This window comes from Crinia signifera, chromosome 19, assembly GCF_055691185.1.
Source record: "Crinia signifera chromosome 19, ASM5569118v1, whole genome shotgun sequence".
Lineage (NCBI taxonomy): Eukaryota > Metazoa > Chordata > Amphibia > Anura > Myobatrachidae > Crinia > Crinia signifera.
The window spans coordinates 139,593,557-139,607,561 of record NC_139226.1 but is presented as its reverse complement, the minus strand read 5'-3'; the positions used below and the strand labels follow the sequence as shown (position 1 = coordinate 139,607,561).

Sequence of the window (14,005 nt, the reverse complement as noted above, 5' to 3'; positions counted from 1 at the left end):
GGGTGGGTTAGGGGGCTGTGGGTAGAGGGTAGTAAGTATAATTACCCAGCCCCTGTCTTGAGTCTGATCATCGGTATGGGTTGTGGGCACCCCCTCCGCGGGTCTCCCGTCTCTGCAGGGGTGAATTTGGCCAAGTTGCAGCATTATTACACCGTACTCAGACCGACCCTTTTGTGGTTAGAGTTTGGATGTGGCCTAGAGTTTGCCTCTCCACATCCATAAAAAATAAAGCTGAGCCGGTTATGTAATTGACGTTGCTTCATTTTTTTATTTATTTTTTCTTTTTATTAAAAAAAGTGTGTGGCTATACACAGTGGGCATTTACAGGGGTCATGGCTTTGTACAGGTCACTAATTAAAATAGGATTTTTCATATACATCAAATTTATAATATGCAGCTTATCTCCTCATTTGTTCAACAAATAGGATCTATATATATATATAACATGTATATGGGTCCACTGTGCCAGGGAAGGTCTGACGTGGTCCAGGGAACTTCAGTAATACATGTTCTTGTCCCACCAGCCTGGAAGAGAGGAAAGGGCAGATTAGTGGCATGTGAGGAACCTACAGACAGAGACACATGTGACGTAACAGTTGATACACATAGGGAATGCGGTACAAGGTGTCCAGCGGAAGCGGAGACGGGCCATGCACAGTGGAGGAGGAGGCGGGCCATGCACAGTGGAGGAGGAGACGGGCCATGCACAGTGGAGGAGGAGGCGGGCCATGCACAGTGGAGGAGGAGGCGGGCCATGCACAGTGGAGGAGGAGGCGGGCCATGCACAGTGGAGGAGGAGGCGGGCCATGCACAGTGGAGGAGGAGGCGGGCCATGCACAGTGGAGGAGGAGGCGGGCCATGCACAGTGGAGGCGGAGGCGGGCCATGCACAGTGGAGGCGGAGGCGGGCCATGCACAGTGGAGGAGGAGACGGGCCATGCACAGTGGAGGAGGAGACGGGCCATGCACAGTGGAGGAGGAGACGGGCCATGCACAGTGGAGGAGGAGACGGGCCATGCACAGTGGAGGAGGAGACGGGCCATGCACAGTGGAGGAGGAGACGGGCCATGCACAGTGGAGGAGGAGACGGGCCATGCACAGTGGAGGAGGAGACGGGCCATGCACAGTGGATGAGGAGACGGGCCATGGACAGTGGAGGAGGAGACGGGCCATGCACAGTGGAGGAGGAGACGGGCCATGCACAGTGGAGGAGGAGACGGGCCATGCACAGTGGAGGAGGAGACGGGCCATGCACAGTGGAGGAGGAGACGGGCCATGCACAGTGGAGGCGGAGGCGGGCCATGCACAGTGGAGGAGGAGACGGGCCATGCACAGTGGAGGCGGAGGCGGGCCATGCACAGTGGAGGCGGAGGCGGGCCATGCACAGTGGAGCAGGAGGCGGGCCATGCACAGTGGAGGCGGGCCATGCACAGTGGAGGCGGAGGCGGGCCATGCACAGTGGAGGCGGAGGCGGGCCATGCACAGTGGAGCAGGAGGCGGGCCATGCACAGTGGAGGCGGGCCATGCACAGTGGAGGCGGAGGTGGGCCATGCACAGTGGAGGAGGAGATGGGCCATGCACAGTGGAGGCGGAGGCGGGCCATGCACAGTGGAGGCGGAGGCGGGCCATGCACAGTGGAGGCGGAGGCGGGCCATGCACAGTGGAGGCGGAGGCGGGCCATGCACAGTGGAGGCGGAGGCGGGCCATGCACAGTGGAGGCGGAGGCGGGCCATGCACAGTGGAGGCTGAGGCGGGCCATGCACAGTGGAGGAGGAGATGGGCCATGCACAGTGGAGGCGGAGGCGGGCCATACACAGTGGAGGAGGAGATGGGCCATGCACAGTGGAGGCGGAGGCGGGCCATGCACAGTGGAGGCGGAGGCGGGCCATGCACAGTGGAGGAGGAGACGGGCCATGCACAGTGGAGGAGTAGACGGGCCATGCACAGTGGAGGAGGAGACGGGCCATGCACAGTGGAGGAGGAGACGGGCCATGCACAGTGGAGGAGGAGACCGGCCATGCACAGTGGAGGAGGAGACGGGCCATGCACAGTGGAGGAGGAGACGGGCCATGCACAGTGGAGGAGGAGACCGGCCATGCACAGTGGAGGAGGAGACGGGCCATGTACAGTGGAGGAGGAGACGGGCCATGCACAGTGGAGGCGGAGGCGGGCCATGCACAGTGGAGGAGGAGACGGGCCATGCACAGTAGAGACGGGCCATGCACAGTGGAGGAGGAGGCAGGCCATGCACAGTGGAGGAGGAGACGGGCCATGCACAGTGGAGGAGGAGACGGGCCATGCACAGTGGAGGAGGAGACGGGCCATGCACAGTGGAGGAGGAGACGGGCCATGCACAGTGGAGGCGGAGACGGGCCATGCACAGTGGAGGAGGAGACGGGCCATGCACAGTAGAGGCGGGCCATGCACAGTGGAGGAGGAGACCGGCCATGCACAGTGGAGGAGGAGACGGGCCATGCACAGTGGAGGAGGAGACGGGCCATGCACAGTGGAGGAGGAGACGGGCCATGCACAGTGGAGGCGGAGGTGGGCCATGCACAGTGGAGGCGGAGGCGGGCCATGCACAGTGGAGCAGGAGGCGGGCCATGCACAGTGGAGGCGGACCATGCACAGTGGAGGCGGAGGCGGGCCATGCACAGTGGAAGCGGAGGCGGGCCATGCACAGTGGAGGAGGAGACAGGCCATGCACAGTGGAGGCGGAGGCGGGCCATGCACAGTGGAGCAGGAGGCGGGCCATGCACAGTGGAGGCGGACCATGCACAGTGGAGGCGGAGGCGGGCCATGCACAGTGGAAGCGGAGGCGGGCCATGCACAGTGGAGGAGGAGACAGGCCATGCACAGTGGAGGCGGAGTTGGGCCATGCACAGTGGAGGCGGAGGTGGGCCATGCACAGTGGAGGCAGGCCATGCACAGTGGAGGCGGAGGAAGCCATGCACAGTGGAGGTGGAGGCGGGCCATGCACAGTGGAGGTGGAGGCGGGCCATGCACAGTGGAGGAGGAGACCGGCCATGCACAGTGGAGGAGGAGACCGGCCATGCACAGTGGAGGAGGAGACGGGCCATGCACAGTGGAGGAGGAGACGGGCCATGCACAGTGGAGGACGGAGGCGGGCCATGCACAGTGGAGCAGGAGGCGGGCCATGCACAGTGGAGCAGGAGGCGGGCCATGCACAGTGGAGCAGGAGGCGGGCCATGCACAGTGGAGGCGGAGGCGGGCCATGCACAGTGGAAGCGGAGGCGGGCCATGCACAGTGGAGGAGGAGACGGGCCATGCACAGTGGAGGCGGAGTTGGGCCATGCACAGTGGAGGCGGAGTTGGGCCATGCACAGTGGAGGCGGAGGTGGGCCATGCACAGTGGAGGAGGAGATGGGCCATGCACAGTGGAGGCGGAGGCGGGCCATGCACAGTGGAGGCGGAGGCGGGCCATGCACAGTGGAGGCGGAGGCGGGCCATGCACAGTGGAGGCTGAGGCGGGCCATGCACAGTGGAGGAGGAGGCGGGCCATGCACAGTGGAGGAGGAGACGGGCCATGCACAGTGGAGGAGGAGACGGGCCATGCACAGTGGAGGAGGAGACGGGCCATGCACAGTGGAGGAGGAGACGGGCCATGCACAGTGGAGGAGGAGACGGGCCATGCACAGTGGAGGAGGAGGTGGGCCATGCACAGTGGAGGCGGAGGCGGGCCATGCACAGTGGAGGAGGAGACGGGCCATGCACAGTGGAGGCGGAGGCGGGCCATGTACAGTGGAGGAGGAGGCAGGCCATGCACAGTGGAGGAGGAGACCGGCCATGCACAGTGGAGGAGGAGACGGGCCATGCACAGTGGAGGAGGAGACGGGCCATGCACAGTGGAGGTGGAGGTGGGCCATGCACAGTGGAGGCGGAGGCGGGCCATGCACAGTGGAACAGGAGGCGGGCCATGCACAGTGGAGGCGGGCCATGCACAGTGGAGGTGGAGGCGGGCCATGCACAGTGGAAGCGGAGGCGGGCCATGCACAGTGGAGGAGGAGACAGGCCATGCACAGTGGAGGCGGAGTTGGGCCATGCACAGTGGAGGTGGAGGCGGGCCATGCACAGTGGAGGAGGAGACGGGCCATGCACAGTGGAGGAGGAGACGGGCCATGCACAGTGGAGGAGGAGACGGGCCATGCACAGTGGAGGAGGAGACGGGCCATGCACAGTGGAGGAGGAGACGGGCCATGCACAGTGGAGGAGGAGACGGGCCATGCACAGTGGAGGAGGAGGTGGGCCATGCACAGTGGAGGCGGAGGCGGGCCATGCACAGTGGAGGAGGAGACGGGCCATGCACAGTAGAGGCGGAGGCGGGCCATGTACAGTGGAGGAGGAGGCAGGCCATGCACAGTGAAGGAGGAGACCGGCCATGCACAGTGGAGGAGGAGACGGGCCATGCACAGAGGAGGAGACGGGCCATGCACAGTGGAGGTGGGCCATGCACAGTGGAGGCGGAGGCGGGCCATGCACAGTGGAGCAGGAGGCGGGCCATGCACAGTGGAGGCGGGCCATGCACAGTGGAGGTGGAGGCGGGCCATGCACAGTGGAAGCGGAGGCGGGCCATGCACAGTGGAGGAGGAGACAGGCCATGCACAGTGGAGGCGGAGTTGGGCCATGCACAGTGGAGGTGGAGGCGGGCCATGCACAGTGGAGGCGGAGGTGGGCCATGCACATTGGAGGCAGGCCATGCACAGTGGAGGCGGAGGCAGGCCATGCACAGTGGAGGTGGAGGCGGTCCATGCACAGTGGAGGTGGAGGCGGGCCATGCACAGTGGAGGAGGAGACGGGCCATGCACAGTGGAGGCGGAGGTGGGCCATGCACATTGGAGGCAGGCCATGCACAGTGGAGGAGGAGACGGGCCATGCACAGTGGAGGAGGAGGCGGGCCATGCACAGTGGAGGAGGAGGCGGGCCATGCACAGTGGAGGTGGAGGTGGGCCATGCACAGTGGAGGAGGAGACGGGCCATGCACAGTGGAGGCAGAGGTGGGCCATGCACAGTGGAGGTGGAGGCGGGCCATGCACAGTGGAGAAGGAGACAGGCCGTGCACAGTGGAGGAGGAGGCGGGCCAAGCACAGTGGAGGCGGAGACGGGCCATGCACAGTGGAGGCGGAGACGGGCCATGCACAGTGGAGGCGGAGGCAGGCTATGCACAGTGGAGGTGGAGGCAGGCCATGCACAGTGGAGGAGGAGGCGGGTCATGCACAGTGGAGGAGGAGACGGGCCATGCACAGTGGAGGAGGAGACGGGCCATGCACAGTGGAGGCAGAGGTGGGCCATGCACAGTGGAGGAGGAGACCGGCCATGCACAGTGGAGGAGGAGACGGGCCATGCACAGTGGAGGCGGAGGCGGGCCATGCACAGTGGAGCAGGAGGCGGGCCATGCACAGTGGAGGAGGAGACGGGCCATGCACAGTGGAGGCGGAGGTGGGCCATGCACAGTGGAGGCGGGCCATGCACAGTGGAGGCGGAGGCGGGCCATGCACAGTGGAGGCGGAGGCGGGCCATGCACAGTGGAGCAGGAGGCGGGCCATGCACAGTGGAGGCGGGCCATGCACAGTGGAGGCGGAGGCGGGCCATGCACAGTGGAGGCGGAGGCGGGCCATGCACAGTGGAGGCGGAGGCGGGCCATGCACAGTGGAAGCGGAGGCGGGCCATGCACAGTGGAAGCGGAGGCGGGCCATGCACAGTGGAAGCGGAGGCGGGCCATGCACAGTGGAAGCTAATCATTCATGCCTGGATTCTCCTGTAGCTGTGGTTGGCACATAACAAGTGCAGCCATCTTGTTTTAGTGGTCAACTGAACGCTCAAACCATCCACATTGTCTCTATGCTCACATGACTCACACATCCAATCCACTGCTAGATCCCTCTATATAAACTGCTCCCTGCCAGTATAAGTCTCCTAGGACGCCTGGGATTCAGTATTGAATCCCGGCGGTCGGGATCCCGGCGTTTAGAATCCCGACGCCGGAATCCCGACAGCCGAAATGCCGACAAGGGGGGGACGTGGATCACCCCCCCCCCCCCCCTTTGCGGGCTCGCTGCGCTCGCCAAGCAAGGGCCCGGTGCCTCGCTACGCTTGGCACACTAATTTATTCTCCCTCCAGGGGTGTCGTGGACACCCACAGAGGGAGAATGTGTCGGCATTGGGATTCTGAACGCCGGGATTCCGACCGCCGGGATTGTAACTGCATCCCGACTCCTGGTCCCGCGTGGCAGTTCCCTGTTCCTGTATCTCCAGTCCCTATAACAGTTACCTTCATTAACCTATTCCTGCGGATTCTGCCTGCACGGCACTCTGCCATATGCAGAGGTTGCCATATTCCCTTTGCCGCCAGAACGCAATCTAATATATGGGGAGCTGAAACGGTGCCGCAATGTTTTCCAATCATGTTCAGTCCAGGATTATATTGCAGGGGACCGCCATACAGACCTTTTACTCTCTTTTTGTTGTACGGATTTTCTGCCTATTATATTTGCTTATAAAATGCAATATAAACCAATAAGTAGTACAATAAAAGATGTAGAAAGGCAAATATTGCTGGGACTAATGAGCTTGTAAATATCCTTTTATTGTACTAGTTATTGGCTTATATTGCATTCTATGTGCAGATACTGTATAATAAAGTTATATTTTAATAATCAATCCGTGCACCAGCAAAAAGACACAATGACTGATAACAAGAGGCCAAAAAGGAGAAAAAGGTCTATTAACACCAGTGTGCTGTCTGCCTCCTGCCGCTACACCTGTGCTTCATCCAGTCTGCTTCCAAACCCCCTGGATACAGTCTCCTCACTACTTTATCACCTGTGTCCTGAGCCGACTACTGACTGTAAAAGTTATTCAGACATTGAACCCTTGTGTGTTCAGACTGATCTAGCGAGTACTTAGTTATTCATTGTACCACTGCCACATACAGGAATTCTACTGCGCTCTCCTAGAACTCTCAGTCTCCTACATTTCCATAGCAGTTTAACCTAATCCTCTTTACATGTATTCTAGTAGGCCGATAGTCAGCCCTGGCCTGCGGCCTCAGATTCAGGTCACGTTACACAGTCGGAGTCGCTCTGTAATCTCTGCAGCGGAATCTGGTCTTACCACTCTGTTATCAATGAAAGTTGTGCAGGAGCAGCAAGTGCAGCCAAATAGCTCAATTATGGCTACGACAAAGCAACACAACTGCACAACAGAGGGAAAGTTCATCTTACGTTATTGCATTTAATTAATGTCGTCAAACCTTTACACGCCTTCGGGGTCATTCTGAATGATTCGCCCCCCCCCCCATGTATTCACACAGGGGAGCGATATTTTCAGTCTGTGCATGTGCAGGGTCCCTGGGCGTACGGACCCGGTGACTTGCATAGGCGCCGAACCATTTGCACAGAAGAGTGCGGGCGTTCCCCTGGTAATTCGGCGATGACACGAGTGCAGGGGGATGGCAGCTTCCCGTACAGGGAGCACACAGATGTAGAGCACCAGAGAGTGTCTTAGATCTGAGAAACATTCAATGGTCGGCCACTGACAAATCTGCTGTTGGTCACCTACACACCACATACACCACCACCCCCCCCCCTACACACACACACACCGCTATGTGTGACCCCATCACATTTACTTACTGCCAGGATAGCGCCGGATGAACAGTTTGCGGATTTCATCATAAACAAAGATCAGGATAGCGAATGGTATAGACACAAACCAGTACTGAACCCTGGACATAAGCAGAGGGGAGAAACCGTTACACGTTGTGTGCTACATACTGTATACTACACCACACGTACATGACACAGGATACAGTACATGTACATTACACAGGATACATTACATGTACATTACACAGTATACATTACATGTACCGCGCTCTAATACCACACCACACGTACATGACACAGGATACATTACATGTACATTACACAGGATACATTACATGTACATTACATGTACCGCGCTCTAATACTACACCACACGTACATGACACAGGATACATTACATGTACCGCGCTCTAATACTACACCACACGTACATGACACAGGATACATTACATGTACCGCGCTCTAATACTACACCACACGTACATGACACAGGATACATTACATGTACCGCGCTCTAATACCACACCACACGTAAATGACACAGGATACATTACATGTACATTACACAGGATATATTACATGTACCGCGCTCTAATACTACACCACACGTACATGACACAGGATACATTACATGTACATTACACAGGATACATTACATGTACATTACACAGGATACATTACATGTACCGCGCTCTAATACTACACCACACGTACATGACACAGGATACATTACATGTACCGCGCTCTAATACTACACCACACGTACATTACACAGGACACATTACATGTACCGCGCTCTAATACTACACCACACGTACATGACACAGTATACATTACATGTACCGCGCTCTAATACTACACAACACGTACATGACACAGGATACATTACATGTACCGCGCTCTAATACACACCACACGTACATGACACAGGATACATTACATGTACCGCGCTCTAATACTACACCACACAGGATACATTACATGTACATTACACAGGATACATTACATGTACCACGCTCTAATACTACACCACACGTACATGACACAGGATACATTACATGTTCATTACACGGGATACATTACACGTACCGCGCTCTAATACACACCACATGTACATTACACAGGATACATTACACGTACATTACACAGGATACATTACATGTACCGCGCTCTAATACTACACCACACGTACATGACACAGGATACATTACATGTACCGCGCTCTAATACACACCACACGTACATGACACAGGATACATTACACGTACATGACACAGGATACATTACATGTACCGCGCTCTAATACTACACTACACGTACATGACACAGGATACAATACATGTACCGCGCTCTAATACTACACCACACGTACATGACACAGGATACATTACATGTACCGCGCTCTAATACTACACCACACGTACATGACACAGGATACATTACATGTACATGACACAGGATACATTACACGTACATTACACAGGATACATTACATGTACCGCGCTCTAATACTACACCACACAGGATACATTACATGTACCGCGCTCTAAAACTCACCACACGTACATGACACAGGATACATTACATGTACCGCGCTCTAATACTACACCACACATACATGACACAGGATACATTACATGTACCGCGCTCTAATACTACACCACACATACATGACACAGGATACATTACATGTACCGCGCTCTAATACTACACCACACGTACATTACACAGGATACATTACACGTACCGCGCTCTAATACTACACCACACGTACATTACACAGGATACATTACATGTACCGCGCTCAAATACTACACCACACGTACATTACACAGGATACATTACATGAACCGCGCTCTAATACTACAACACACGTACATTACACAGGATACATTACATGTACCGCGCTCTAATACTACACCACACGTACATTACACAGGATACATTACATGTACCGTGCTCTAATACTACACCACACGTACATTACACAGGATACCTTACATGTACCGCGCTCTAATACTACACCACACGTACATTACACAGGATACATTACACGTACATTACATGTACCGCGCTCTAATACTACACCACACGTACATGACACAGGATACATTACATGTACATGACATGGGATACATTACATGTACCGCGCTCTAATACTACACCACACGTACATTACACAGGATACATTACACGTACATTACATGTACCGCGCTCTAATACTACACCACACGTACATGACACAGGATACATTACATGTACATGACATGGGATACATTACATGGACCGCGCTCTAATACTACACCACACGTACATTACACAGGATACATTACATGTACATTACATGTACCACGCTCTAATACTACACCACACGTACATTACACAGGATACATTACATGTACCGTGCTCTAATACTGCACCACACGTACATGACACAGGATACATTACATGTACCGCGCTCTAATACTACACCACACAGGATACATTACACGTACTGCGTCCTCATACTCGCCTCACAGGTTACATTACACGTGCTACGTCCTCATACTCGCCTCACAGGATACATTATACGTGCTACATCCTCATACTCGCCTCACAGGATACATTACACTTACTACGTCCTCATACTCGCCTCACAGGATACATTATACGTGCTACATCCTCATACTCGCCTCACAGGATACATTACACTTACTACGTCCTCATACTCGCCTCACAGGATACATTACACGTACTACGTCTTCATACTCGCCTCACAGGATACATTACACGTACAGTACTATGTCCTCATACTCGCCTCACAGGATACAATACACGTACTGCGTCCTTATACTCGCCTCACAGGATACATTACACGTACTGCGTCCTCATACTCCCCTCACAGGATACATTACACGTACTACGTCCTCATACTCGCCTCACAGGTTACATTACACGTACTACGTCCTCATACTCTCCTTACAGGATACATTACACGTACTACGTCCTCATACTCTCCTTACAGGATACATTACACGTACTGCGTCCTCATACTCTCCTTACAGGATACATTACACGTACTACGTCCTCATACTCGCCTCACAGGATACATTACACGTACTACGTCCTCACATTCGCCTCACAGGATACATTACACGTACTACTTCCTCACACTCGCCACACAAGATACATTACACGTACTACGTCCTCACACTCTCCTCACAGGATACATTACACGTACTACGTCCTCATACTCGCCTCACAGGATACATTACACGTACTACGTCCTCATACTCGCCTCACAGGATACATTACACGTACTACGTCCTCATGCTCGCCTCACAGGATACATTACACGTACTACGTGCTCAAACTCGCCTCACAGGATACATTACACGTACTACGTCCTCATACTCGCCTCACAGGATACATTACACGTACTACGTCCTCATACTCGCCTCACAGGATACATTACACGTACAGTACTATGTCCTCATACTCGCCTCACAGGATACATTACACGTACTACATCTTCATACTCGCCTCACAGGATACATTACACGTACTACGTCCTCATACTCGCCTCACAGGTTACATTACACGTACTACGTCCTCATACTCGCCTCACAGGATACATTACACGTACTACGTCCTCATACTCGCCTCACAGGATACATTACACATACTACGTCCTCATACTCGCCTCACAGGTTACATTACACGTACTACGTCCTCATACTCGCCTCACAGGTTACATTACACGTATTACGTCCTCATACTCGCCTCACAGGTTACATTACACGTACTACGTCCTCATACTCGCCTCACAGGATACATTACACGTACTATGTCCTCATACTCGCCTCACAGGATACAATACACGTACTGCGTCCTCATACTCGCCTCACAGGATACATTACACGTACTACGTCCTCATACTCGCCTCACAGGTTACATTACACGTACTACGTCCTCATACTCTTCTTACAGGATACATTACACGTACTACGTCCTCATACTCGCCTCACAGGATACATTACACGTACTACATCCTCATACTCGCCTCACAGGATACATTACACGTACTACGTCCTCATACTCGCCTCACAGGATACATTACACGTACTACAGCCTCATACTCTCCTTACAGGATACATTACACGTACTACATCCTCATACTCGCCTCACAGGTTACATTACACGTACTACGTCCTCATACTCGCCTCACAGGATACATTACACGTACTACGTCCTCATACTCGCCTCACAGGTTACATTACACGTACTACGTCCTCATACTCGCCTCACAGGTTACATTACACGTACTACGTCCTCATACTCGCCTCACAGGATACATTACAGGTACTATGTCCTCACACTCGCCTCACAGGATACATTACACATACTATGTCCTCATACTCGCCTCACAGGATACATTACACGTACTACGTCCTCATACTCGCCTCACAGGATACATTACACGTACTTCCAGTGGCGGATTCAGGGGGGGGCACCTGGGCACGTGCCCCCCCTGTCATTTATTTTGTAGCTGAGGACCAGGGCTTTCCAACGAGCCCAGCCCTGTGTCTCTAGCCCCCCGGGAACCGGAGATATCGCCTGTCAAACCTGTAACGTTTTTTCCCCATAGGATAATATGGGACCAGTCACTTCCGACCCCCACCCGGTTCCGACGGCTGCCAGTTCCCGCCCTGGCATCACAGAAGCTTGTGGTTGATTTCATTCAATTCCAAATCGCTGGGCCTTCAATATGATATCAGGCTGGTCCAAATCGGACAATCGGTTCCAGAGATATTGCGTGTAAACCGATTTTTTTATTTTTGAAATGTAATTTCATGGCTGTTCATGTTCTTTGAGGGCAGATTACTCTGGAACCAAACGTCCCAGTTTCACGGGACCAAAATTATTCAAAGCCCGACCAAAAGTTCTTCAATATGATACTTGTCTCATGTAAATGGGTCAGTTGGTTCCGAAGATATAGCCGGTTAAATGAGATAACTGGTTAAAGGGGGGAGGGGTGGTTTTCTCTCCCCCTCACACCAGAAAATGCAGGGACTAGGCTGGTGTAAAAGGGGCCAACCTGGGAATGCATTTTCTGGTGTGAAAGAGGTATTATTTCAAATAGCCGGGAAATGCAGTGCTCTGAATACAGCCAGGCTCTGCCACTGTCAGTGGCTATCACTTCTGCCTGGCGGCGGCTGTCCCCCATTTACCACGAGCATGTATTCCCCCTTGGCAATGAGCATGTAATCCCACATGGCAACGAGCATGGAACCTCTGGCAATGAGCATGTAGAGAAGTAGCATTTATGTAGCATCATTTTTAATAGGCATTATGGTGTTTGGCATAACACATAATGGACATAATGGCGTGTAACTTAACGTGTAATGGACATTATGGTGTAAATGTTTAATGCGAGCCTTTGGTGGACAATGTCCCTGTTTATGAAGTGTATTGTGAATTTTGGCTTTATCTGTTTGGCATTATGTGAATTCTGGCTCAATCCATGTGGCATTATGTGAATTTTGGCTCAATCCGTGTGGCATTGTGTGAATTTTGGCTCAATCCATGTGGCATTGTGTGAATTTTGGCTCAATCCATGTGGCATTGTGTGAATTTTGACTCAATCCGTATGGCATTTTATGCATTTGGCTCAATCCGTGTGGCATTATGTGAATTTTGACACAATCCATTTGGCATTATTTGAATTTTGGCTCAATCCATGTGGCATTATGTCAATTTTGGCTCATTCCATTTGGCATCATGTTTAAGGGGCAAGTATAATGGGGTCTAGTATTTTGTTGCATAATGTGTAGAAGTTGTATATGGTGTTGACACGCCCCCTGTTGAGTGGCCACACACCCTTTTCCGGAGCGCGCCTTAGACGCGCACGCAACTACATCCCTCACTTTTGTCGCCATGGTGGGCCTGCATACTTTAAATGCCAGGGCCTATTTTTAATTCCATTCCCACCCTCTCCTGCCGCTCTCTTAGCATGTACACTGGCACCACTAACACCGCCCCTCCCCCACCCAAACCCTTTTTTTTTATCATGGTGCCCCCCCTGTCATTTTATCCTGGATCCGCCCCTGCGTACTACGTCCTCATACTCGCCACATGTATATTTCACAGGACTGGTATTAGGAAACATTGGGGTAGGGTAGAGGTCCCGACATCAGGTCATGTTTTGTGAATGTCATTAATCAAGTACAGGTGAGTTAATGTAGGTTGCTGGGCTAGTAATTTTCTACCTGCCCTCACAGACAGATATCCAGAAAACATGGCCTGTTGAGAAAACCTGAAGTTTAGGAATATTTCAAGATTCATGAATTTTTATTTGATTTCTTTTGGAGGTGGTGGCTCCCATTTACCCAGCTGGTTAGA

The 14,005-nt window shown here is 53.5% G+C and overlaps 1 protein-coding gene across 1 annotated transcript in view; it reads right to left on the bottom strand.

The window, feature by feature from the left end:
* Positions 1-259: 259 nt before the first annotated feature.
* LOC146043099 (potassium-transporting ATPase alpha chain 2) overlaps positions 260-14,005 on the bottom strand; it is a 32,069-nt gene continuing 18,323 nt past the window's right edge. The window contains exons 21-22 of the mRNA XM_083163524.1: positions 7,652-7,743; positions 260-525 (exon numbers count right to left, since the gene is read on the bottom strand). Coding sequence (XP_083019650.1) covers positions 497-525; positions 7,652-7,743 — 121 coding nt within the window. The 3' untranslated portion in view covers positions 260-496. The remainder of the gene's footprint in view (positions 526-7,651; positions 7,744-14,005) is intronic.